This window comes from Engystomops pustulosus, chromosome 2 (assembly GCF_040894005.1).
Source record: "Engystomops pustulosus chromosome 2, aEngPut4.maternal, whole genome shotgun sequence".
Taxonomy (NCBI): domain Eukaryota; kingdom Metazoa; phylum Chordata; class Amphibia; order Anura; family Leptodactylidae; genus Engystomops; species Engystomops pustulosus.
This window is the reverse complement of record NC_092412.1, coordinates 71,263,621-71,291,254: the sequence shown is the minus strand read 5'-3', so window position 1 is coordinate 71,291,254 and position 27,634 is coordinate 71,263,621. Positions and strand designations below refer to the sequence as shown.

Below are 27,634 nucleotides of genomic sequence, written 5' to 3'. Positions count from 1 at the left end.
CCCCTAGCACAGAGAGACCGGAGCTGCCATAGTGCCGACCACGAGGCAATCATCATCATCAGTAAACAATCCCCCATACCTGACAGCCCTGTAACAGGGGAAAGAGAAGGAGCCACAGGGAACCCCACAGGAATAACACCCTGCCTGAGGAGGGAAGGAGAAGGGGCAGAGGGAGACCGCTTAACCCCTGCTGCATCACCCTGCATTAACCCCCAGCAGCCCATACCTCTGAGATCGGAGCTCTCTGACACGCTGAAGACAAGTTTCCCGGGAAGTGTAGCTGGCTTGAACTGTGCACAGGTCTGCCACCTGCTGGTCATTTTTGGGTACTGCTTTTGATCCTGCGCCTTATACTCCAGTGCGCCTTATGTATGAAACTAGATGTCTTAGCAGGCATTTATTAGAGGTGCGCCTTATACTCCGGTGCGCCTTATAGGCCGAAAAATACGGTACCCCAGGACACTAAAGCCTGGAGAGGTTTTATTCAAGTCCCTATGTGAACTTTCACTGACTGCTTAATTAGTGCTGGAACAGTAACAATATTCGAATTAGTTTCTCAGGGCAAGATTTCAGAAGGAATTATAGTTGTCAAGTCAGAAAAGCGATCAGGGTCAGCCAAACCCAATATTTCTGGCAGGTCCTTCAATGATTTCAATGTATGGGTCTTACTACTGTCCATCAACAACATATGCTATAAAAAAAAGGGTTGGAAATGCTGGCAGATCCCATGTTGCACTGTCAGAAATAATTACGCACACTCGGCTGAGCTTTAGACCCCTTTTCATCACAAGTAGAAACTTATGTAAGTCAAAGCTAAACAAATTTGGTATATATGTAGCCCATAAACAGCTGCATATAAATTAGGTTGTTTGCTAAAGGGGAGGCCACAAATAAAGTTTACTACTAAGGTCACCCATATTAAAGTTATAATAAAATTCCCCTTCTGCCCATAAGAGTTGTGGAACATGTGGCCTGCCAGCAGCCATTCTCAGGACACGTCACTGGGTGGAGGGGCCATGCCTTGCATATCAGTAACAGGAGGCTGGTGATCACGGAGGTAGCGTACATTCAGTAATGAGTGCACAATCTCATGACATGTCACAGGAAGCATTGAAAACGTCTCCTCCAGGCAGAAGGGGAAAGTTTCCTCGGTTTAGAATATTATGGGTGAACCTATTATCGTATTGTATTTAAGGTACCTTTGTAAAATTTGTGGCCAAAAGATATTTGCCTCTGTTTGCACGGTGAATATAAAAACAACCCTGCTGTGCACATGATATAGGGCAGTGATGGCGAACCTTTTAGCGGCCGAGTGCCCAAACTGCAACCCAAAACCACATCTCGAGGTGCCATCCAAAAGTTAAAGCAGTAACTTGTTGCTCCCTGTTCAACAATTTTCAATCATATTGGCCTCCTGAGGACATCAACGCAGTAGAAAGATGGAAAATTTTCATCATTTTAGCTTCTTTCCAGTTTCCCTCTGCACACATAGAATTGTGGGACCAGAAGAAGGTCCTCCAAAGATAATTCGGCCTGATCTACACATTCTCCCTCTTCCTACAGTCCCAAGTAGCGAAGCAAGTATCAAAATATCACTGAAAGCAGCATCTTTTAAGTAGCTTGGAACTGCAGGAAGATTCTTAGAGTCCTGTCTGGTGTGCTAGGACGATGGCCCGGGTGCCCACAAAAAGGGCTCCGAGTGCCACCTCTGGCACCCGTGCCATAGGTTCGCCATCACTGATATAGGGTAATCGGATAGTGAGCTCCCCTGTCAAGTGCTGCATAACTGCAGGCTACAGTCATAAGCAGCAGTGAACATGTATTTGTGATTCTCTACATTTCACGCCACTTTGCAAATCAAATAAATCAGCTAAGTCAAAACAAGTACATTGTGAAAAATATTATGTTGCAATTTTACAAAACGATTGACATTTCCCACACTTTAAAGCCTCCTATAGTCCGCAAGCAGCTCTGATATAGGCAGACTCCTGTGTAACCGCAAGGAATCCTTGATACAGATAATACCTGCACACCTGTAACCAACTTAACAGGCAGGGAAGCAGAAATAATTATTCAGGGCCAAGAAATAAAGTGTTGCTCAAGCTGCTGTAAAAAGAATATATTTAAAAATATAAAGGTGCCCCGAGGGATTGACGCTGTGAAGAAGATGATTTGGTCTGTAAAGTTTAAGTCAACCATGTGTGATATTACCGAGCAATCTGCAAAAAAATATTACAGAGCAGAAAAATTAGTCCACAAAAGTGTGCAGGCGAGATAAAGTTCTCTTTTCTGATTTTTATCAGAACAGAAATGATTTTAGAATGTTTTACCATTTTAATTTTTAATGAATTGCACCAGTGATTTTTTATGAGGTGGATCCAGTCTTATTAAGGTGTAACTAATATTTCTGAGGGGAAAATGTGTTTTCCATTTGTGCCATTTGATGTCATAGCCAAGAAAAGACAATAGTAAATAAAATACCCTCTAAAAGATTAAATGCAATACAATGTTTAAAACGCAGCATTTGTTTTGGTTTCTAGAAAACTAAATATTGCATTTATTATATATGACTGTCATATTTTCAGCAAAGCTTGGTTTATCATTAGGTTCAGGTAGGGATTGTTTAATTAAAGAAAGTTCCTAATTAAAGTTCCTTTAAAGGGTTCTTCCCAGCTCCTAATAAAATTATTGTAGTTTTTGCATTTTTAGCAAGAAAAAAATCTTGCTACAAATATCTCTTTGAATGTCCAAAGATCAGGAGGATCCAGTAATGGAGGCATTTAATCTATGGGGTTGAAGCGGATGCTATATATTTATGTATGTGTGTGTGTTTGGGGTGGTGGGGGTAAACTGGGGAGATGGAAACCTGAGGGTATAAAGGGGGTTTAATAATAATAAGTGGTTGTTTTAATGTAGCAGGGCTCTGTGTGTTTGTGTGCAGATGTAGCAGAGCCATCTGTATGCATGTTACAGAGCCATTTCTGTGGGAGCAATTGCAGAGATGTTTGTGGGACATCCAGGGAATTTTAATAGGTGTGAAAAATAGATTTTTTCCTTTTTTTTTCTAAAAAAAAAAAAATATAAAGAAAGAAAAAATATAAAACTAGAAAAACTGCAAGCAGACCAACATAAAGAATTCAATCAGGGCCAGAAAAAGGGCGACAAATCATTATTTTTAGCCCAATGTTAGAGAATTTATTTATTCTTAATGAATACGATAAACAAAAGGTAAAACAGGATCAAACATTTATTCTAAAGAAATGATATGCTTTATATATTTGAACGTTGGAGAAGTGATACTGTATCAGTGTTTTCCATCAGTATAGATGGATGCTACTGATATAAACATGTAAGCATGTCCATTTTAAAGCTTGAGATTAAATTAACACCTACTGTTTCAATTTGTTTCCTACCTAATTAAACTAAGCTATTCCAGGCAGGGGACTCCTCAGTTACTCTAGTTACAGCCTCACTGCATTGTGTTTTGTTTCCTTACCATTCTCTGAAAACCCTGTAATGAGCTTTTCTGGATAAAACCCCCCAGAAATGTATATGCCAGGACCTAGAGATAATAAATACCTTTGCACCCATAAGTTTAGGGAACAGTGGTCATTATCAATATATAGGTTAAAATAATGTTAGATTACTTCTTTTGTCTTAGATTTTTTTTCTTGCATTCTCCTGCATTATCTGCAAGGATTTGGGAGCTTTTAGACTCCATATAAAGGGGTTGTACTAGGCTGCACACTGTAGGATCTGGCTGCTGAGTGATTAGGTGAAGAATAATCATCATTTATCCCCTCAGAAGAATCTCAGGATCTCTGGTGAAGTCAGAATCTGTCCCAGACTTTCCCACAAAGAGCTAAGTAAAGTGCCAATGTGTGTAGAAGTACAGCTGTCCAATTCACATAGGAAGATATAAAACATACCCCTTGTTCTAATAATAGTCCAAGCAGTTGGACCCAGGGCTGGCCCACATAGGAATTTCATGGGGGTGAGAGAAACTGTATCTAATGAATACATAGGGGGGGGGGGGGGGGCTTATATAAAATAGCCATGAGGGGCTGTATTTAAAATAGCCATGAGGGGGCTGTATATAAAATAGCCATGAGGGGGCTGTATATAAAATAGCCATGAGGGGGCTGTATATAAAATAACCATGAGGTTTGGTATGATAAACTAGGGAATGTTTTAGGGGACAGGAGACTGTTTTATTTTCAGAATTTTGAAAGATTCCACAGAGTTCACTGCAAAGGGGCCCATTTAGTCTCTGTTGCCCAGTGGCCTAATGAAACCCCTACTGATCTACCTTCTTGATAATGAATAAGTTCATAACTTGTACAATCCCTTCATGCCATTTTTCTCAAACAAAAAACAAATTACTAGCTATTATATTATTGTAACAATTTCTCCTACTAAGTATGGCCCCAAGTACCGGTACCAATGAGAAGTGTGGCGCCTTATATAGGCCAAGGCAGTTGACATAACCTCCTCGGTGAGCAATACACCTTTGTACTTAGGTTTCAGATGTTTCCTGAACTTTTAAAATCCTTCCTGCAGAAAGTTGCCACAATTCCACATATTCTCATCACAGTCCTCTTGGATCGCATATATGTTATCATGAAAGTTTGGAGGTTGTAAAGTTGGGATGTCGAAAGACATTTATGGGATGAGTTGTGGATAAATCTCAAGATCCGCGGCTACTGCTGTGCAGTGAATGAAAATGTGGAGGTGGCAGTACAGTGGGGAAAAAAGGATATAGTCAGCCACCGGCAATTGTGCAAGTTCTCCCACTTAAAAAGATGAGAGAGAGGCCTGCAATTAACATCATAGGTAAACTTCAAATATGAGGGACTAAATGTGAAAATAAATTTAAAAAATCATATTGTCTGATTTTTAATGAATTTATTGCAAATTAAAGTGGAAAATAAGGATTTTGTCAGAAAAATAAGTTCATCTCAATACTTTGTTATATATCCTTTGTTGGAAATGACAAAGGTCAAATGTTTTCAGAAGGTTGGCATACACTGTTACTGGTATGTTGGCCCATTCCTCCATGAAGATATCCTCTAGAGGAGTGATGTAAGTCCAACCTGTCTCTATCAGCCCTGCTGTACACAATATCAGTTTCCCCTAGACCAGACCTTGCAACTTCTCTTAGGGTCGGTTGGCAGCCATCTTGGATGAGATCGTGGAGCTGAGTAGCCACGCCCCCTGCATGGAAAACACAGACACTCACTGATTGCTTACCATGTGCTGACAGGCTGTTACAGAGAGAGGTTGCAAACAACAAGCTACAAGGAGATAAGTGATTCGGGGGCAGGGGGAAGCAGTCACATCTGTGACATTTAGCAGAGCCCAAAGTGTAACAGTGTAATGGTCTATCAGCCTCTGTGTAATCATCTCATGCATCTCTGATATGTCTCCTCTCTCTCTATGTGTCAGTGTGTTAGTACAGTCAGATGAAAGTGTACCCCTGATAATATAACCACATTGTCACCCCACAGAACTAGATGGATAATACAGTAATGTGTCTGTTTAGAGAGGCACTGCACACACCCTCTGATTTTACACTGAGCAGCAGGAAGAGTGATAGAAGATAAAGCGGCAATTAAATTGAGTAAAATTGTTAAAGAGTTAAAAATTATCTTTATTGTGTTAACATCACTAGGGGATTGTAATGTGAGAATTTTCTTTCGTGGGAAAACCCCTTTTTTTCCCCAACTGTATAGGACTTATTCTCCATCCACTTCTATGGAGAAGAAATAGCTATGCTTGCCTCCTTAGATATTCTCGAAACCCTCACAGATGTCAATGTTGAGAACAGCATATTCACAGCTCCTGCCAACTCTGTGTGGACCTCCATTCTACAAAAAGGTGCATCTCCCAGGGTTGAAACACATTTTAATAGTAATTTTCAACATGGGAATACCCCTTTAATAAGCTCATAACATCCTCTCTTCTTTCATAAAGTCAAATATTTTAGTAGATACCGCATGCTGGCTATAATATATTGCTCTGTGGTTTGCTCAAATCACTTGTATATTTAAAGGAAATCTACCACCAGAATGAAGCCTGATAAACCAGACACTTACTCAGATCCAGGCACTGTGACTGTGGTAATATTCTTATATCTGTATTATATCTATATAGAATAAGGTTCATTTTCTTTAAATAATATCAGCTCTTCATTCTGCCAAGTAGAAGACCCATCTCTATGATTACAAGTGCCCAAAGAAGACATAATGAATCACACGGTCACCAATCCCTTCAAAGGACATTTAAAGAGGACCTGTCACCCTGGAAAACCCACCCACCAAATGTGCCCCCCATAATCCTTCTCCCAGCCCCTTTCTCCCTAGCCATTTTTATTTTAAATTTATGTGCAGTAAATGTATTTAAACCGATCCGACCTCTTACTAAATAAGAGGTCGGCTGGCAGTCAGCGTTATCATTAGGGGGTGTGCCGACACACCCCCAGCACGCCCCCGCCAGTGGTCACATTGTAGGAGAAGCCGGGAGCATCGCATCGCTGCAGGCTCTCCGCGGTGCGGCCGCATTGCACTAACAGCGGCCGCAACCTGGCTGACTCACATTGCCGGCTGGGCCGCACTGTCAGCGGCTGTGGCCGGGCCGGGCTTATTTACAAGGGCACGGAGAGCCGGCAGCAATGCGATGCACATCTCGTACAATGTGACCGCTGGCGGGGGCGTGCTGTGGGTGTGTCGGCACGCCCCCTAATGAATAACGCCGACTGCCGGCACACCAGATACACGATCCGACCTCTTATTTGGTAAGAGGTCGGATCGGTTTAAATAAATTTACTGCACATAAATTTTAAATAAAAATGGCTAGGGAGAAAGGGGTTGGGGGGGAGGATTATTGGGGGCACATTTGGTGGGTGGGTTTTCCAGGGTGACAGGTCCTCTTTAAGCTTGAGGCAGCAGCTCTTTTCCCATATACGGCTGTAAATATTGAATGAAGTTTTTATTCTGGTACACTTCTTGCCAATATTAGTTCAGAAGTTAAAGAAGCTAAAATCCAGTGGTAAATAACATAAATTAAAAGATGAAATAGATGCAGGTTTAAACTAAATCTATACTCAACCCCTTTGCTATAGGAAGAATATATATAATTCGGAAAAGGGTCAACAAAAATATAGAACACTTTAATCACTCATAGAATAAACCAATCTCAGAGAAATGATGGCAGTACTTGCTTCTTCAAGATTCCCAGATGATCTCTGCCTGTGGCTGTAAGGAACATTAGTGTGAGCCTATGAGCAAAACGGTTGTTAAATACAGCAATAACCGACAAGTTCCTCCATTAAATATTTCAGACGGCACTATAAGTTCATGTTGTACATAACAATATTAAAATACTGAGGCTGGCAATGCTACATGTCAAGCCATAGCAGAGGAATACACTTTAAACTCAGTGGCTTTATCTCTTCCTACCCAACTCTCGCCCATATCCCTACAACGTGAATAATGGATTCATACATCATGATATTCAAAGGAAAACTCTTTTATTGTCTGTTAATAACTCATGCTGTAAACCAAATGACTAAATCCCAGCAAAAACTAAGTACTATGGCTAATAAAAATGCAAATGATTAGAATGAGCTACTACTGTTGTGTTCCATTTGTAAATGTATAATTAATAGAAACTTTAACCGTTCTGGGTTTTGATGCCTTTAGCAACACATATCAAACTGAAAGAGGGGAATGTGAAATGAGCTTCTACTTTAGATAGAAATACCGATAGCGGAGTAATGTTTGTGCACGCTTGGCTAATTTTTACAGCATAATATTCAGCTTGAAGACTAGGGTTATTATCGCACAACAAGGCTTCCAGGTAAAGGGGAGCTTCAGAACATTTGTTGGAATGAGAACAATTACAGGTGTTGAGGTCTAACATTAAAGAAACTTAGATTAAGGAAAGGCAGTCACTGGAAATACAGATTGTGAATTAATAGTAAAATTAAACAGCGGCACAAAATAGGATCATATCCACTGGAGACATAGCATCTGGGTTGTATACCAATCACGATGGACATAATTAATCTCTCCAATACAGAATGCTCCTTAGTCCCTTTGACACCTGTTCAGGTCATTGTTTCATGCTTCCATATAAACAAAAAAGCTATAGAAAACCCAATCTGCATATGGGATAGAAATTACAGAACGAATAAACAAGTTTTTCTCATTTTTAAACACCAGAATATAAATGCATATAAACTGTATATTTCTTTAGATATTCAATGAAATGGGAAAAATATTCAATTTAATGCCCCAAGAAAATATTTGTCCACCATTTTTGTGCTTAGCTTAAATGCCACATTTTTGGCATGTAGGAAAAAGCATCTAAAGGAAAAGGGATGTCTGGAAAACATAAATGTAATAAGTTCATGCTGTTCATCTTACTTTGCTGAAGCATGTACTGTAGGGAATCAAGAAAATCAAACAACATTGAATATGTTTTAAGGTAAACTACTATATACACACACATTTATGGCTTAATTGCTCTTTTGACGGAGTGCCATTCCAGTGATGGAAGACATTTACATTGTGTTGAGGTCATTGTGGAAGATGGCCTCCGTGTTGACCTGAACACTAGAAGGACATCAGCAGTTTCAGATGAAATCTGGCCTCCCGGGCTGCACGTCTGATCCAGCAGTATTTTGTTAGTTTACACCATATACTGACCATGTTTTTTTCAATTTAGTTGGCCACCCATTAAAGTGTCCAGTAATCATGTGAATGTTATGGTTTCTAAAAAAGAATATTTAACCTAATTTCATGCCTCATATACGATTGATTGAGTTGTTCCACCATTGGGTCCTCCTCAAATCACAAGTACAGGCAGTCCCCAGGTTACGTACAAGATAGTTCTGTAGGTTTGTTCTTAAAATGAATTTGTACGGAATTTGGAATTGTATATTTTGTAATTGTATCTCCAGACAAAATTTTTTTTTGGTCTATGTGACAATCGGATTTAAAAATTGTTGGGTTGTCATAAGAACCAGGAGTAACAATAAAGCTTAATTGCAAACACCTTTTTACAACTGTTATAGCTGTTTGTAACCATTTGTCATCTGTAAGTCAAGTGTTTTTAAGTAGGGGACCACCTGTACTGTTATCCCTAATTTGTAAGGATATACAGTCTCTTTTAAACTGAAGAGTAGCGTTCATGGCTGGCTTCACCACACCCATAGACTTTGGATGGGATGGCCATCACTGGATTTTAAGTGGGAACACAAATCCTCAATCTCATTTTCAGTTTTCCAGTGAAATTCTAGGAAACCCCTTTTACCAGTTCCATGGAACTAATTTATGATTAAATGTATTAACTTTATTAGTCATCACGTGGTGTTGCCTCCTCTACCTTGTCTTGTTACTGTGAGGTAGGTAGCATGAGAACTGGGTATAGGTGACTTTATACTTCAAAATGCCATTGGATGACATAAAATAGCCAACCCAAATAACTGTACAGCCTTTTCTTCATTCATTCTGGAGAAGAAGCTTTTATTCTGTGTTTATAGGCGTAACAATCTCTTAAACAGTAACATCAAATTTAGCAGTCTCCATAGACTTTGGCAGCAGAAGCAGAATTAATGCATTTTGATGAATGCTTTGCTAAGTAACTCCACAGCTCAGCATAAACCCCGTCACATATACTTGTGCTAATGTTTATGCAACTGTTTAACAAATGCTATATTTCACCAGAGTTAGGAGTACATGAACATTACTAGGATAATGAACCCTAATCATGTGGAGGTATCGGCGGCCCAACTTTAGTGTTGCTGGATGCGGTTAATTATAGCATAGTGAGGTCTGTGCGTTGAGCACTACATGTCATTTTTCATTTAAGACTTGTTTGCGTTTCATTTATTGAGGTAGTGTGCATTAGTACCACAGCAAACCTGCCGCACAATACAATGTCAATGTTTATCCTAATCTACTGATATGCAGAATAATGGATATAATACAGCTGCTCTAAGCCAGCAAGTCATTTTGAAAAATTAACATTTTAAACCAGACTATGTGCTCTTTCACACATTATTAACTTTCCGTATATCTCAAGTCAAATAAGCTCATAGCTGGCAAAAAGTCGACGGCGCTAAAGTGATCGGATACTTAATAGGCTTAATCAGAGATAAATTATATTAGCCAGCCATGTGGAGCACATCGTATTTGCTCAGTGTAGTTATTAAGTACAGATTTTGTTATCTGCTGCATGAGAACGATGATAGGCAAACAAACTATGGAGAGTTCAGTAAATAAGGCTTCCATGTGGGAAGTTACATGGTTGGCAATTCCTGTATTACGTGGATAGTATTAGATGGCCCTAGGTTATAGTCCTTAACCATTGCAGCTCTCCTCCCAGGCAAATGAGACAGCAGCAATGAATATTACTATTAGGCGGCAGATGTTCTGCGGAAACTTTCTGTACAAAGAATATTTGAGTCATTCTTAATCATGTTTAAGATGTCTAATCATGTCTATTTTGGAAACAAATACATCATTTTCTGAATGTAGTTATAAAAACAGTTGGTCCAGGACTCTACCACGGTCTGACTATCTTTTAGATTGGTGGCAACCAGGTCGATCAGCTGATTAAAACGGGTCTTAGTAGCCAACTCATTAAAATTTGTCCCATTCAATTGTGTGGGGGGAATAGCTCTGGCAGACAATAGGTAGTGGGACACACGCTGGTTTAAAGTCCAAAATTAAGTGTTTTATTCACACTTTAATGATACAACATAAATTCAGCCTTAACAAAACAAATCCTGCCTGGCTGGGCACTGACTACTACAGTATCAGAGCCTAACTATCCAAGTACCTGGCTGCCAGGCACCCGCTTCCATCCAACAAGGTATGGAGGACCCACAGCCTTCAGATCTCCAGGCGGTGCCTTTCTACTGCTTCTGGTCTGGATTCTATATCAGGCTCTAACAAGTTCTGTGACTCGGTCCTGCGTGTTATAAAGAAACCCAGGACCAAAGCCTGAAAGGAGTAGCCTACCCCACTACCAGCCTACCCCTACTCCATAACAAGCAGGCCCAGTATGGACTTTGTATTGTTTATGTTGGCCTATCCGGGAATAGACACCTTTGTAGATTACTCCTGCTAACCACATGTCTCTATTAACCCTTAATGAAGGGCTTTTACCCCACATACTTTAAACTGCCTGTACGACAGATACCTGTCCTCCCAAAATACTCACTTTCTCACTGAATAATTCGGCGCAAGGACTGAATTTTCTGCTGTGGTCACACCCTTTTTTTACACCCTTTTTCGGAGGAGTCAGACCTTCAATAAATGTGACACACAGCATTTCAGGTAAAAAAATACTCTAGCTTCCTGGTGCAGAAAGATTTATATATCTCCCCCAGTCTCTTATTCATAAAAAAAACTTTAGTCAAATATCAATTTTCACAGATGTGTGTAGCCATCAAGCACAAGAGACACACATTCGTGTATTTAATGATTTTATTAATTATACTTTAGATCATGGGTTGATTAAAAAACAACTTAGAAATGATTAATTTTGTCCCTTGTGAAGACCAATGGCTGCTCACGTGTATTGGTCTAAACAATTGTAAGAACTCACACTGATAACATCTGTAGGCAGACTTAAAGGATACAACACAATATAAAGTATAAATTGCATCAACTATTTCAGTAAATTAAAAATGTTTTTTCGGCATCTGACGTAGGAGGACTGTGAAGCAGCTAGCCACTCTTTCACATGTTTTTTTTTGCTTTGCAATTTGTTATAATTGCCATGTTTCCTGTCAATTTACTGACTTGGCTTCAAGCAATTTGCAGAATTGCCCGTTTGTTTTTTTTGCATGCATAAAAGGTACAGGTGAAATTGCTAACAATTTATTTTGGCTGCTATCGTGAATAAATCAGTTCTTTCTTCCCTTCCTGAAGATCACATTAAAATGCGGCTGCATTGGTCATTTATTTAATGCAGGAGACACAGATCACAAATGAGTCCAGCTTCGGAGCGATTGCTAAATTTAGAGCTTAAATGAGCAAAAGCAGTTTTATTTTTTTTTAGTTGTAAATTGAATTTTAAATTTGTGTTTTCCAGCAGATGCCTTATGAAAAACTATAGAAATTTACAAATGATATTACGACTAAATATTTATTCGGAAGCTATTCTGTACAATCACTATTGGCTGCATTTTCTTACACAGAGCCAGACCTAATGCACATGGCGCACAGAGGTATAGCAAATACAGTATCCACATAAATAAATGGGACCATAATGTGCTTGCATGTTACACACAGACATACATAGGTGGTTTCTGTAAAAAATAGAACGAGAAACAACCTGATGTGGGTATTCTCCCCTACAAACATCGCTCTACTGTTCTGCATGGAAACAAACATCAAATAACTTTTTGTCTATCATCTACTGTTTTCTGTTTCACATCAAAAGTACATTACCCATCAATGATGGATTATCCTGTTTGCAAACTCATTTCAGAGCTGCTTTTGTTGACATTCAAAAAGACCTCAAGCGTGGTTCTGTCTGGCAATAACAAATACATCTTGGGTTGTTTGTAGTTGCTAACAATTTCTACATAATGTGTAATTACAGCTCTGCTGCACACAAGCAAATTACAGATTTTTTCATACAATGTAACACATAAGTTCACATCTTTTGTCTGGCTATGTTTACTGTACTTAGAAATAAAATGGAAAATGCTAAATATTTTCAACTATGGTTACATTTCTATTCTTCTTTCAGTGTTTAAGTGCACAGGGGTGCATTTAGCTCTTCTCAATTCTGGTGACATTGGGTTTATCTTCATTTGTTGTTTTGATCTAATAAAAATACATGTCACGTAACTTTGATGGTTTAGCAGAGGGAGAAAGAGGTTTTTAAAGGGAGTTTTCGCAAACAAAAAATAATCACCAGACAAGTGTAAATGTTTAATGGCTCCTTCATAGCATTAGTAACATATGCATGTTTACTGTCCGAAGATGCTTTATGTAAATTATTATATGTTGATATTATATCACATGCTTAGTGGTACCAACATGTGCACCAGCAGTCATCCCAAATGGGAACATGCACAAGTCATTTTCATGTAGAACTTAGCTGCAGCATAGACTTTGCGCAAATATTTGATATGGTTTGTGGAAGGAAAAGTTGTACAATTTTCTAATATACTTTCTGCATCAATTCCTTACGGTTTTTTAGATCTCTGCTTGCCGTCTTGTTATAGGAAAATTTTATGTTACTTTCAGTGGCTAGAAATCAGTCCATAGTGATGTGATGGACATGCAGGTGCACAAACTATTATCATCAGAGAGTAATAGGAGCTGATAATAACGGATCGTGCACATGCATGTCCATCACATCACATGGACAAATTTCTATCCACTGGAAGTAAAAATAGAAGCTTTTATAGCAGGAAAGCAAGCAGAGATCTAGAAAACAGTGAGGAATTGATACAAAAATTGTATAACTTTTCCTTACACAAATCATATCAAATATTTGCTTAAAGTGGACAACACCTTTAAGTTTCTGTCACTAATAAATGCCGCAGTTTCGCCTACTTACTAAAATAGCCTATGGTCACACAACTGACACTACAGGAAGATAGGGAAAGCAACATTTTATGAGAACACAGATTTGAGAAGTACATCAAAATTGATTTATTGGTGTAAAAAGGTAGAAAAGCGTTCCATTCTAAGTGTAGTGGCCTCGCGTGCTCATTGCATTCCATTAAATTAATAATACGGTAAATAATATTAATTTAATTCCTGTTCCATTCTCTGTTCATTGGTAGCTGAATACAGCTATGGGGGTGCTGTGATATTTAGAACCTATTCTATGTTATAAACATATTTGGTCCAAAATAACCCTTCAAGCCTGTCTTTACCTCCAAGAAGATGCTTTAAATGTGCTCAAATGAAGGCTCCAAGTAAGACTGTCAAATACTTCTATAACTCTTGATAACAGTTTTGCATAGCATCTCTGTCCATAAAGATGATGAGAAACAGTCGACGTACAGTGTGGAACTTGTTTGCAAGTGTTAAACTAAATCAATGACAACCTTTACAAGCTTTATGCTTCATATTTAAACTTCTGCTTTGCAGCTGAGATGTTACAGCTTCCAGACGTTAGACTTTACAACAATAACACGTACAGTCCCATATGGCAGCTCTACCTGGAGGGAATTTGATGGAATGAGTTCAATCATGCACACGGTGCCCGCATTATAGTGCCACGTCAAGTCACCGAGCTCTTCAGTGAGGCCATTATGGACCTGTAATAGTTCTTGTGTGTTTTAATGAATATATGCACTTACTAAAAATGATTGTGTCTGGATTGAACAAGACAATTCATCGCAAGAGTTATCCAAATAATTTTAGGCCATGTACACTGCATTTTATATAGTAAAACCCTACAGCTGAATACACTATGGAATAAAAACAATTCTGAATAGTAAGATAAAGATAATTTAGTTGAAACAGAAAACGCTTATAAAACCCTTACTATTAATCCTGGCAACACTGAGATTGATGAGCTCCCAATGATTATGTGTGCCTCCTCCCATAGTCAAAAAAACATTCTGACAGTGATAGATTGACGGAAGAAAATTAGATTGTCAGCCAAGTACTGCAGGGACAAGTGTTAGGGAATACATCCAGTGCAAAGTCCTGAGGAATTTACCACCACATAAATAATGCATAAACAATAAAAGTATTCAGCCAGTGGTCATACAGTGACCCAGCTTCACCCATGACCCCGAATGCTGATATAAAAATGCAGCAAAGCTCAATAACAAAACAAGTTATGTATATGAACCAGAAATAATCAGGCGGTGGCGAGATTTGACATTCTGTATCAGTAAAGCCATAAGCCAGGCAGGTTGTTTTGGGAAATGAGAATCTCTCAGAAAGAATAAAAGGTTTGCAGGAGCCTTTTCAAGGTGAAACGACAGTGGTTGTGCATTGTTTGCATTTGCATGTACTGTCACACACCAGTAACTTCTCTGAAAATATGAATACATTTCCACATCTTCTGTACATGCAGGCAGAGAGCGCTACATTTGCAGGAAGAGGGAGGGGGTTATCACTTCAGAAAACAAGATTTGTGCCTTTCTTTAAAAAAAAATTAAAGCAAATGCATGTCTTTTTATACAAATGAAGAGTGAAATGTCCCTTTCCCCCCAAACAAATCACTCGGCTTTCAAACAGCATTTAGACATGATTCATATAATGTTTTGTTAAATTGGGAATTCTGCCTAATTATATAACGAAGATGTCTCCACTAATTGCTGGGAGTCAGGGAAGAAAATATAGTGCTGTAAACAAGTGTGAAATCAGGATTGTTTAGCAATGTGTTTATTTGGCATAGGACTGCAGAGATATTATGTCTAGGCTTTGTCGCTGCCAAAAGAAATAGGTTGCATCTAACCCAAACTGTACAAAAGTAACGTACATGACGCTGCCCTGGAAAGTCAACACGGAACAAGCTCAGGCAGATACATATTTTAGGAGCGGTCTTCATGATGACAGAAGAGTGTCAGAATAGCTTGTACTCTCAATAATCCATCACAGTCTGTTATTACTGAGACACACAATGTTACCAAATGTTTCATACTTAGATGTTCCTTATAGACAACTGCGAGAAAACAAGGCTAATAGTGCAGCTCAGATGTCCTGCCATGATCCCAGAAGAATCTCTAAAAGTAATGGATATTCATATGATTCACACCCGGGATGGAAAGAAGATGTATACTCATAAAACCTCCTAAAAGGACATGAATTATATCCAAACATCTTCATCCAAAACCCAGTCATGCTAACGCTCTGCCAAGATCCAGCCTCTGCATCATGTTATAAGGTGTTGAATATACAAAAGTGAAGGGTGAGCAGCTAGGCCGATGCAACGCTTTTATAAGACAAAATTATGTGTTACAGATATGACATGGAATGTCAGAAAAGATTAAAACCACAACACACTCCCCCTTCCCACTTGCATGAAATTCTTGAAGCGCATGGACTTCTGCTTCGTAGCTCGTCTCTAAAGATCGATATAGCACTGCAGCTCCGGTATTGCAAGGGTTACTTCATTAGACAACTTTTAAGAAGCTGCTGTCATGGACAGAGAATGGTTTAAAACCACAGTTTTATAGGTTTTACAAATATTTTCTGATTATGGGTTGACATTGTTACTCAGGTTTCCATGAGGTTATGGCTACAAGTTCCAATATGGTTAATTTAATATGGTTTTATAAGAGCAAAGAATATTGTAGCTTGAGGGACCACCATTAATGGTATAAAGTATACGGTATATATAGCTGATAAGTCTGTCCGGCCCAACCTTCAGTTCTACAATGGGGATCCAAAGGAAGGCACAAATACTAATTATCCTGTATGAGGGAAAAATCCTCAACGACTCCAAATGTCGCAATCTCAATTTTCCAAATTCTTGCTTGTTGTTCAGAAGCTGAACCCCAGTTTTGGAATGCTTAAAACTCCCAAAGTCATTTGCTATCAGAAAACCAATTTCCCTGCTATCAAAGGTTGTATGGTCAAAAACAATTGAAAGCTGATATCATAGCGGTCACATCAATCTTTATCCATATGTCCCAGAAACTAATTTTATGAACAATTTTTTTTTAACTGTACAGGAAATCTGTATCAAATTCAAGCAGGGACACTAACTCATAGATCCAGGGATTATCAGAGCTCTGGATTCACATGCTATTCAATGTCTCACCTCCCACCTTGCTACTTCCCTCACAAGAGCAGAGGAAGTTTCAGCAACCAGGGAGTAAGTTCTCTGCATAGTGTAACATCCTACGGAGCTACAGCGTGGAGGGGCTTTAGTAATACAGAACTCTTTGGGCTCATTTGCATAATTTTGTAAGTTGCTTTTAGGAAGGAGACCATGGATAACAAATATATGAAGATTACCACATTCACCATGACTGGATCTATGAGTTAGTGCCCTTGGTTTATCCATGGTTGATTTTGATGGTAGATTTACTTTAAATAATTCTATCTTAAAGAGTCAGAGGGCTGTGAGCTTGTTACTGAATGCCAAGGACATCAACTCCAACCAGAGACATGAGAGTGGTGGTCACAAGGGGTATGCATTCAGTAATGAGCCCCTGGCCTGGGGAAATACACAGGAAATAGGCTTCCATTGGGTCATGTGACCTGTGGTTCCTACAGGCAGAAGGAGAAAGTTTACCAGGGTAAGTCCAATATGGGTGACCCTATTAGACTACTGTAATTACCCTGGTAAACTTTCTGAATTCCGGCCAACGTATTCAAGTTTTACTGAGCCTTAAACTTAGATTTTTTTTTCCAGTTTCAAAAAAGACAGAAACATAAGAGACAATTCTTATCTTCCTGTTGGTTAGCACATTCTAGCATTAAAAAAGCAATGGTTTTATCCATTAGACTGATCAGTAAAATGGAGAATAATATGAAACTACTGATATTTCTTAGTGAATATCAGCATACCTTGCTAACATTTTATTGGATTACTCCATCATGAGTATAATTACCTCTCACATAATAGAATGTGTCTACTATTGCATCACATATAGATTAGGAAATGTGAATGCTTTCAAATATTGCTTTACCCTAGATATCAGGAGATCTATCAACACTATTAAAATGAAGGCCTATCAGAATGATGGCCCTCAAAAATGAAATCATTATTCCTATAACTTTGACAGCAAACCAAAATTGGAAGTGCAAATACAGTGATTTAAAACCTAAGAGGCAGAAGTGAGCATTTCATTTTATCCGTATTACATAGCAGCAGCTAGTAGTAAAACTGAGACTTCATCCTGTTAGAAGTGGTGCAATGGCCTCGTACTGAATGTCAGCCGTGTGCTAAAAAATGACATTATTAAGCCAAGGACTGTTGGTAATGTCATGCAGATTAATGTAGAAGAGCAAATCTGTACGAACATATACATATATATTTATATAAAATAAAAAAAGTTCAGCACCACCAGTCTAGGATAAAGTGGGTACTCTACCTCTGGGTTTGTTAAATGCTTAAAATACATTAATCAAAAAATCGTGGCCCATCAAAAATAGTGAAAAAAAACAGAATTACTTTATTCCAAGAGTGCTACATTTCAGCCACTGAATCAGGAGCCTTTCTCTAGCCTTGAGAAAGACTCCTGATTCGGGGGCTGAAACGTAGCACTCCTGCAATAAAGTAATTCCTTTTTTTTCCACTATTTTTAGTGTGCCACCGGTTTTTTGATTAATATATAAAATGTGTGTGTTGTTTTTTTTTAGCAAAGCATCATAATAGATTATATCATATATCATATAGCATCATATTACTATAATTCTTTTACAAGCTCTACCCTTGTCTTCATGATGTTTATGTTTACTACATTAAACTATATTTTTGGGGAGACTTCAGAGCCAATTTCTCTGTCCTCATAATGTTAAAGGGACCCCTTCACCTCAAAGCTACTTAACACACCCAAGTGGCTTATGCAACTCGGAAATTTAATTTTAAATATTCTAGTGTGGCTCTAGTACAGTAGTGGCGAACCTATGGCACGGGTATTGGCACCCAAGTCAATACCTTAGCACAAAGTTTCCAGACAGGACTCTGCCATCCCTGGCCACACAGGATGTGCTGTGATCAATGCTATTTTAAAGCTATACATCTTTAGCTGCATGGGACTACAGGAGGAGCAAGGAGATCCAGACAAGGCTGCGTTATTATTGGAGCTCCTGCTCTGGGCCCCATAGTTCTTTCTGTTCAGGGGACCCTGGAAGGAAGCTACAAAGATAATGTGAATTTCTCCCCTTTCTGATACAATTAAAAGCGGTGACAAAACAGGTGGCAACATGTTACTGATTAAATGTCCATGTTGGCACTTTGCATTTAAATAAGTGGGTTTGGTTGTAGTTTGGGCACTTGGTCTCTAAAAGGTTCGCCATCACTGCTTTAGTAGGTTGCTGTCTGGCTCCAATGTATTCTCTCACTCTTTCTTCAGAGATCCAGAGAAGGAGGCAGGAGAGCTCATAGATGCAGTCAAGCTCTATTGCCTCCTCACGGTATTCGCGAAGCCACAGTTCACTTATGAAGGGGGGGGGGTCTATTGGCACTGAAACTATATTTCAAACTTCATCGAAGTGACGCAAGCTAGATCTCTCTTAAGAAAGAGAGGGGGAATAAAAGTGCTTTTTTTTTTTTTTTTTTTTTAAATCAAGACAGCAACCTACTGGAGCCGCATAGAATCTTTGAAACACAATTTCCGGATTGTGTAAGGTATAAGCTTAGGTTTATAAGTTTATAAGTAGGTCTGAGGTGACGGGTTCCCTTTAACCAAATTTTTTTATGAGTATAACCAATAGTGTTTGAAGGCGTACATAGTGACACCTTCGAATCTAAAGATAGATATAAGTTTTTGGTTTTGGCAGTGAGCACAGAGACCGGATGAAGCACGAGTGAAGCGGCCGTCACCTCGATGGGCTACCAGCTTTCCTAGTTCCCTCCCTTATGTATGTTTTTTTACGCATGTATGTGAGCATTTCAGGAAATAAAGTGGAAGATTTTAGAAGAATGGCGAGTGCCATTCAATACTTCTTTTTTCTATGATATATAGATCTGTACATAAATCCATATAGGATTGAGGATATCCATGAAGGATAGAGCACCGCAGCTTCAGAATTACCCCATGTCATTACCACACTGAAAATTTCTGGTGGATCCCATACGCACAAGATAATGTGAATAGTGGATTAACGTTTTAAGAGACATATACAGTGTCGCTTTTTGCTATGAGAATTCTTTGACAGATTCCCTTTAAAGCTGAAAGATAAAGCCAGAAGGTAGGCCTGTAACCATTCCTTAATCTCTTCCTTGGTTTACGTTGTCTCCTTTTATAATGAAAACTGCATGGTTATTCCAGGTTCTAGGTTTTTCTGAAAAAGTGGGGAAATATTGGGAGAGAAGGCCATAGAAATCTACATTGTCTGTCCGCCACTTTGTTCCTGATCACATACTTTTCCTACTCCCCAGTCCGGTCAGTTTTGTGACACTTTGGACCAATGCTGCATAACAGTCATGATATTCAGTAATACCACATGACCACAAGTCTAAAAGGCAAAAGTTTAGACACCAATGATCTATAGTCCTAGGAAAAACATAGGAACCAGTTGTAATTTTCTTCAAAAGTTTTAGTAAATATATAAATCTAAAATGGAGTGAGACGCCTAATGACAAAGAAGTCTTTTTCCATCAGTGCATTCCCTAAAATGTTACATAGCAAATGCATGGGTAACATAAGCAAGTAATAAAAGAAACAGTAATGTCCATTGCTTGCAGCCATTCTACCAGCATCACTGCGGCAGTTTCGGGAGTAAACAGAGAGGCCAGAACAGCAGGACAGTCTGCTTGTTAATTTTGCTTGTTCTGTCCTTAATACTATGAAGGGGATTCATGCAAGGCTAGAGTTTTCTATTGAGTCACAGCCACATCTATCTCATGCATCTCTAGAACAACAATAAATATTATAAATTTCATAGCTTTCTTTGTATGACAAATTGCAAACAGGATAAGTGTTTGCAATTTGTTTCTATTCAGTTTCCCAACTTGGAGATGACAGAACAGAGCACACAGGGGACATCATTTTTGATATGTTTAGATACGTTCTCGCTGAAGTCATTCCCGCTTGAAGTAAAAAGGTGATAATTGAGTCCAAAAAGCTCATAATTTGTTGACTGCAATTACCAATAATCAAATACGTAGAATACATTTTTCTAAAGATAAAAATAGTAACTGAAGAAATTAAAACTCTAAAAATGCCTAATGAAATAAAATCTTACTAATCTTTTAATGTGGAACACTTATCACTTCCCACAAACATGAAACATATCACTTCTTTTATTATATACAGTGGGGGGAAAAGGATAGTCAGTCACCAATTGTGCAAGTTCTCCCACTGAAAAAGATGAGAGAGGCATCATAGGTAGACTTCAACTATGAGAGCCAAAATGTGAAAACAAATACACAAAATCACATTATGTTTTGTTTTTATATATTGGTTCTAGGGTAAGGGGTTTTACTGTATTTGCAGCCCCTCTAACCAAAGGGAGTCTGATCATTCCTACCATTTATATATATATATACTATATATATACACACAGCTATGGTGGATTTGCTGAAGATATGTTACAGGGAATAAGGCAACGATATAAAACTCCTGAAACTAAATTTGGAGTTGTAGGCTTTTCTGAAGAGTTGGGGAGGTGTCAGGAGACTAGGACAGAGATGTATGAAGATAACAAATATTTGGACAGTCCTGTATTTCATATCATTGTTGAGGTTTTGAGTTACTTTGCTGGGTAAAAGATATCCATTGAAGGTAATAGCAAAGGGAAAGCATAGTAGATAGACAAGCAGTGGATTTCTTGGGAAGCAGAGAAAACAGTTAATCCTAGAACCAGTCATGCCTCCCCTCGTCTTCCTAACAGTCAGACTAAGATAATTGGTCCAGCAGGAGCCAACCTGTTGTGCAATGCTTCAGTATGAAGAAAAATTGTCAAGTCCCCCAATTTTCTGTTTACCTTCAACAGAAATTTAGGTTTAGGGTTTCTAATGTTCCTTTTTAATTTTCCAAACACATTTTTGTTTTCCCTTATCTTTTTAAAAGGGAAAAAATAATTTTGAGCCGATATTTTGAGATGAGATACATTACCAGTCATAACTGCAATAACAGGTCTCAGAATAGTTTTAGGCTGCAAATGCTGTGATGTCTATAGAGGGGAGCTGAAAGTCACAGAGCAGTCCTGGTTAAAAGAGAATGTCAGAGCTGAACAAAGCTATCCATCAGACCAGACATCATATCTCAACTATCTGTCACGCCAGACTGTCATTTTATATTGGTATGCTTTGGAAAACACTATATACATCAGGGCAGACTTGTCTCTGAAAATTGGAAAAACCCTTATGAATACTCACTGTAGAATTCACAAAGAGTAAGGGGTTTAGATAACAGAGCAGTAATGTGAAAACTGAACAGCAATATAGCAACAATTATTAATATACTTTTGTAATTTTGCTCCTGGGAACATAGTATTCATAATTATGGCACTATACATGTAAAATGCAGACACACACACAACACTATAGGCAGAATATCCTGCAGCTACTCACAATGTCACACATAAAAATATGACCTGTATACACATTATAGTCAACTACAGTCATAACGCACTTTATGACTTACCTCTGCAAGTACGTAGAAGTGAAATTCCTTTCTTCAAGTTGAAGTAAAGTCAAGGAAGCTGAAAAAAAAACAACAATGTCTATGTTATTTCCATATATTAAGCAATGGTTTTAGTAGAAGTCATATGTATTAAGGGATTAAAGGACTGAAAAAAAAGGAGAGAAGAAAAGAGCACATAATTAATATAATAAAATCTTACAAAACGCTTTGTATATGGAAAACAGAAAAAAAAAAACCTCTAAGCTCCTTATATCTCTGGTATTCCAATAAATTTACAAGCGTTAGTATTACTTGTTGAAAGACAATACACCGGTTACACAATAGGCTTTATCAACGATTTCTAAAGACAGTATGTTTCTATTCTTCATACACACACTTCCATTGCACAATGCATGTAGCCATTTCGGCATCTTGGTACACTAACACCAAAAGTATAGAAATTATATGTCAAACTCTGTGATTCAATATATCAAGCGATTACTCCTTTCTCTAGATATTAAACTTAGAGTTAGTCAGGGCTTCTGGTTTGCAAAGATGTAAATCTAATGGTTTAAAAGAAACACATGGTGCCCCCTATTTATAACTGGAGGAGTGCTAAAGATTTCAGATTACTGCCCAACTTCTGGAAAGGTCTCTATGCTGATCACCTCTAACCCAACCCCTATAAACCTATGTGTCACAGCAATTCAAAGCCCATGGACTATGACTGGAGGACAACTGCATACAGTCTCTTTTCACCAGCAAATGCAACCTTTGACCACAGTAACAGGATATGAAATGTGAGGTGCAGTTGTAACTCTGCCAAAAGCAATAACCAGCCGCTGCTTAATCAATCTTCCCACGTGAATGAGTGAAAAAATCTAAATCACTCATCTCGGGCCAAACAGCAGAAACAGGAGGGGTATCAATTTTACCTTCTGTAAATAGAAGTTGTAGCACACCGGGATTTTATTAAATGGTCTATCACTATTTAAGCAACTTTACATTTCATTAACTAATATTATCTATGCAATTTTATTATAAATTTAAGTCATAAACAGAGACATAGTTCTAAAGCCAGAGCTACAGCAGGGCAACTTGATTATATTCTGCACCATGCTGTATCTTTTATTTATCTTCTTCAATGTCTGTATATTATAGAACAGTTCATGTCACTCAAAAGTGGAAAAAAAAACACATACACTATATGTAGTAGCTCTACTATTAGAAATTGATGAGGAATATTTTGGGCCCATCTACATCTGGAAATGACCAGCCAAGAGCAAAGACAAGGAAGGACACACTGTACCATGGTCTTTAGAGAAAAGCTCCATCACCATTGCTGTGCCATTCAGTAAATGATGTTACATGAGAAAATATAAAATCTTACAATGAGTAATGAAAACCAAGATCCATAGTGATTTTGGTATATCTGATGTTTGAGTGCAGTAATCTCCTGGATGATTTACTTATTTTATTATAAAATTAACCTGATCCATTTTAAATCAATGTCATACATAGTAGCTCTCATCATTCATAACGCTGTGACAAACCATACACTGTACTAATAATGAGCTGTGTGAATTGCAATACCAAAAAAATTGTGAGGTTAGTAATTTATTTCTGAAGATTTTTCCTTAAATTCATAGAATTATGGTAACCATAAAATCCTGGTAGAACAAGCATACAAACAAATACAAACTCTAATCTCCATCAATAACACCTTTAAAAGAAATTCCAAAACACTAGAGCAACATGGCAACCGGGAGCTCCGGGGGAAGGGGGGGGGTGTAGTATTAAGGGTTTTTTAAAATTATTTCTTACCTTGGCCCCCCATGAAAATTAAAACATAACTGTAGAATGGATGAAATGATTAGATTAGATAAAAGGGCTTTGCCCAAACCCTCCTTCTCTCTCTTCACAATATGAACCACCCTGCCACATGTGAGCCCAAATGTTCACTATTTTTCATGTCATCTAAATAATTTCATTGGAAAAATTTTTACTTCATATTTGCTTTTGTAATATTTCGTACAGTTGAAGATCAAAAAAATAAGCAATGTGCCATCACTCAATGCACTCTGATAAATGGCTTCTATTATCATAAAATGGCTTCAAATGTTTTGAATCTAGTCTGGAAAAGAAAAAAAAAATATGTGTTACTGGAAAGTGATACTGGAATTGTGGGCAAAGGGTAATGGATTTAGTGCTTGTGATTCATAAATGATTTAAGGAAAATAAATCCAGATTTCTATTGTTAAAAGCTTTTGAAACTGCTGTTCCTGGAAGTGGAAATGAGCCATTGGTGGGAGCCTTTTTAAGTTATAAAATATGCTTTTAATATTGCTAAGAATAAGGAGATTCTGCTTTATTGAACTGACCCAGGTTACATGGGGGAGCAATTTTAAATGTATGCAATGTTATAAGTGCAGAAAAACATGCAGTTGTATCATCTAGGTCATCCGCCTGCATCAGTGTGAATAGAAATGACAGACAGGTTAACAGCCATAAGATAAGGTGATATACTACCTTGTATTTTCCCGTGCAGAAGGTTAACAGCCCTGCGCTACTTTCTCTTATAGCTTTTTTCTTTTCCTCTCTAATAGGTTTCAGGCTTAGTGCAATGTCAAGGCTCATTTTCGAGAGTGAAGATATATTTTATGCTCCCGACATCCTGCTTAGCTTCTCAATACTCATTGCCATTCTGCTACTTATTTGCTTTCTGGTGGCTTTATATTGATTAATGCCATCTACACACATTATGATAGTACTAAACATGATTAATTTATTTCTGCAAAGTTTACAAACTTCTGCTTCCCATTAGAACTTAAACACCTTAGTATTTAGGTTAGAAATTGAAAAAGGTGGGTCGTATCAAGTGAAGACTTATACAGCAAGGTATAACAGAAAACAAATATTATATGTATATATACACAACACACACTTATACAGGCGGTCCCCTACTTAAGCACACCCGACTTACAGACAACCCATAGTTACAGACAGACCCCTCTGACCTCTGGTGAATCTCTCTGGATGTTACTATAGTCCCAGATTGAAATAATCAGCTGTAAGGTGTCTGTAATGAAGCTTTATTGATAATCATTGGTCCCATTACAGCAAAAAATGTTTCAACTCCAAAACTTTTTGTGTTTGGATGTACAATTATAAAATATACAGTTTAGACTTGCATACAAATTCAACTTAAGAACAAACTTCCAGACCCTATCTTGTACGTAACCTGGGGACTGCCTGTACACTGCTCAAAAAAATAAAGGGAACATTTAAACAACACAATGTTACTCCAAGTAAATCAAACTTCTGTGTAATCAAACTGTCATTCCAGCCGCACTGATTGACAATCAATTTCAATTTCACGACAGAGGATATATAGTATCTGACAAGCCATTGCAGTGTTGAAACCCGTATCCCTATTACACGCCTGTTTTCCCCCAAACTAAACCCATTGCCTAACCAGTGGAGTCTTTCTGCGAGTCCCCGCAACAGTGCTAGATGCTGCAACCAGTGCTATACTAGCCAACCATGAACCATAAGGAGTAAATTAGTGCACATACTCCTCCACACTTCTTTTTTCGTTTCCCTCATATTTCCTATATGATACAGTGCCACCACTACTTATGTCCTTACCAGAAGCTAAGATGTAAGTAATATGGCAGTGCACAAAGGCAGGAGTGACAGAGGGAACACTAATGCTTGAACCATGGCATACTTAGATGTACAGTACAGAAGTTTTTCCTTTACTTTGAATTCGTTTTTAATTATATATATATATTTTACCTAAACAACCCCATTATTGCTATCTCACGGCAAACACTTTCTCTTCCATCAAGAGTTTTCTCCTCTTGAGGTGTATACATTATCGTCCTAGGCCTTTCCTATAGAGAGCTGGAGTTGGCACAATGGGAAAGATTTATCAGATAAGTTTGAGGTAAAATTGTTCTAGTAGCCCATGGAAACCAATCAGAGCTCAGCTTTAATTTTATAAATAGCTGTGGGAAAATGAAAGCTGAGCTCTGACTGGTTTCCATGGGCAACTAGAACAGTTCTGTGCTCAGACACTGCTGATAAATCTCCCCCAGCCTTTAACATAAAAGCTGCTGCATTGTGGTCCACACATAGGATCTTGCTTTCTACTCACAACCTGGATGTCTAGAAGTAAAATGATGGAAAGAAAACACTCAGAACATAAACAGATAGTAACATATATCAGCCTTCAAGGCAACAAAAAAAAGCATAAATAAAATATATGGGACTTTACAAACTATGGGCAAAGGGATGTTACTTAACTTGTAAATAAATGTAAAACTACATCTGCTGTAAGAAACAACTAATTAACATTGTCCTACATTGAAGAAACAAGCAAGGCCTGACACGCCACGGACACATCTCTACACAAACAGCAGATGTGAAACATTGACTACAAGACAAAGTTTAATACAAAACGTATGGTAGAAATCACAAGCTGCACATATTGAAAAGCTTCAGTGGATAAGAATAAACATTTTAATTATTTGCCAGTATAGGAGTCTGTAAATGCGTGTACATGTATTACAGGAGACAGCAACAGGAACCTATCCTATTTATGAGGCCTAATTCACACTCGCATAATTACTAAGTATTCTACACTTTATATTTTATAAGCCACTAGTAGAATGAAGAAAGGTGAGCAGAATAAATCTTTATTTTATCCAACCTGTATGTAGTTTCTGTCCCTGATTAAATTCATTTGCGTCTTCCGTCCTATACTTCCAGCAAAAATGGTGCCCATTTGAGAGTTGATCTGGTTTAATGCTATTTTACACATCAGACGCCTCAGATACAGTGGTCAGATGTGAAAAAATCTACATCAAGCACTTACTCATACATTCAGGCATAATGACTGTGGTCATCTTCTTATAGTTGTTATCCATGGCCTCCTTCCTTCTTAAACCCTCTCTCTTTGCTGTAGATTCGCAGGCTTTTACACTGTGCAAGATGAGCAGGGGGAAGGGTGAGACTGAGACATGCTGCTGCAGGGTAACAACAGTGTGTAAATCCAGAGGGATTCTGTAACACAATCATAGCCATGTAACAGCCTGTGAAGCTACAGCACTGAAGTGCTCTGGAAACACCCACTAGAGACCTTCAGGCTCATTACCATAATTATAAAAGTTGATTTTAGAAGGAAAGAGGCCATGGATAACAAATAGAAGATTATCACAGTCATAGTGCCTTAATGGATGAGTAAGTGTCCATGGTTTATCATGCTTGATTTTTATCTTCGATTTCCATTAAGTTGAATATAAGACATATATTTCCATCTTTATAGTTAGTCTATTCACTTATAAGCTCTGTTAAAGGACTCCCACTTTAATGCCCCTTTAGCCTCTCATTTAT

The 27,634-nt window shown here is 38.1% G+C and overlaps 1 protein-coding gene across 4 annotated transcripts in view; it reads right to left on the bottom strand.

The window, feature by feature from the left end:
* ENOX1 (ecto-NOX disulfide-thiol exchanger 1) overlaps positions 1 to 27,634 on the bottom strand; it is a 355,077-nt gene that overhangs the window by 153,407 nt on the left and 174,036 nt on the right. Inside the window, exons 1-2 of one of the 4 annotated variants that reach the window (XM_072135265.1) lie at positions 26,036 to 26,056; positions 22,259 to 22,316 (exon numbers count right to left, since the gene is read on the bottom strand). Coding sequence is in view for 2 of the 4 variants with exons in the window: in XM_072135262.1 (XP_071991363.1) it covers positions 21,728 to 21,734 (7 nt within the window). In the remaining 2 variants the exon portion in view is untranslated. Of the gene's footprint in view, positions 1 to 21,727; positions 21,750 to 22,258; positions 22,317 to 26,035; positions 26,057 to 27,634 lie in introns of those variants that run through there. The other 3 variants (XM_072135263.1, XM_072135262.1, XM_072135261.1) reach the window with 3 other exon arrangements.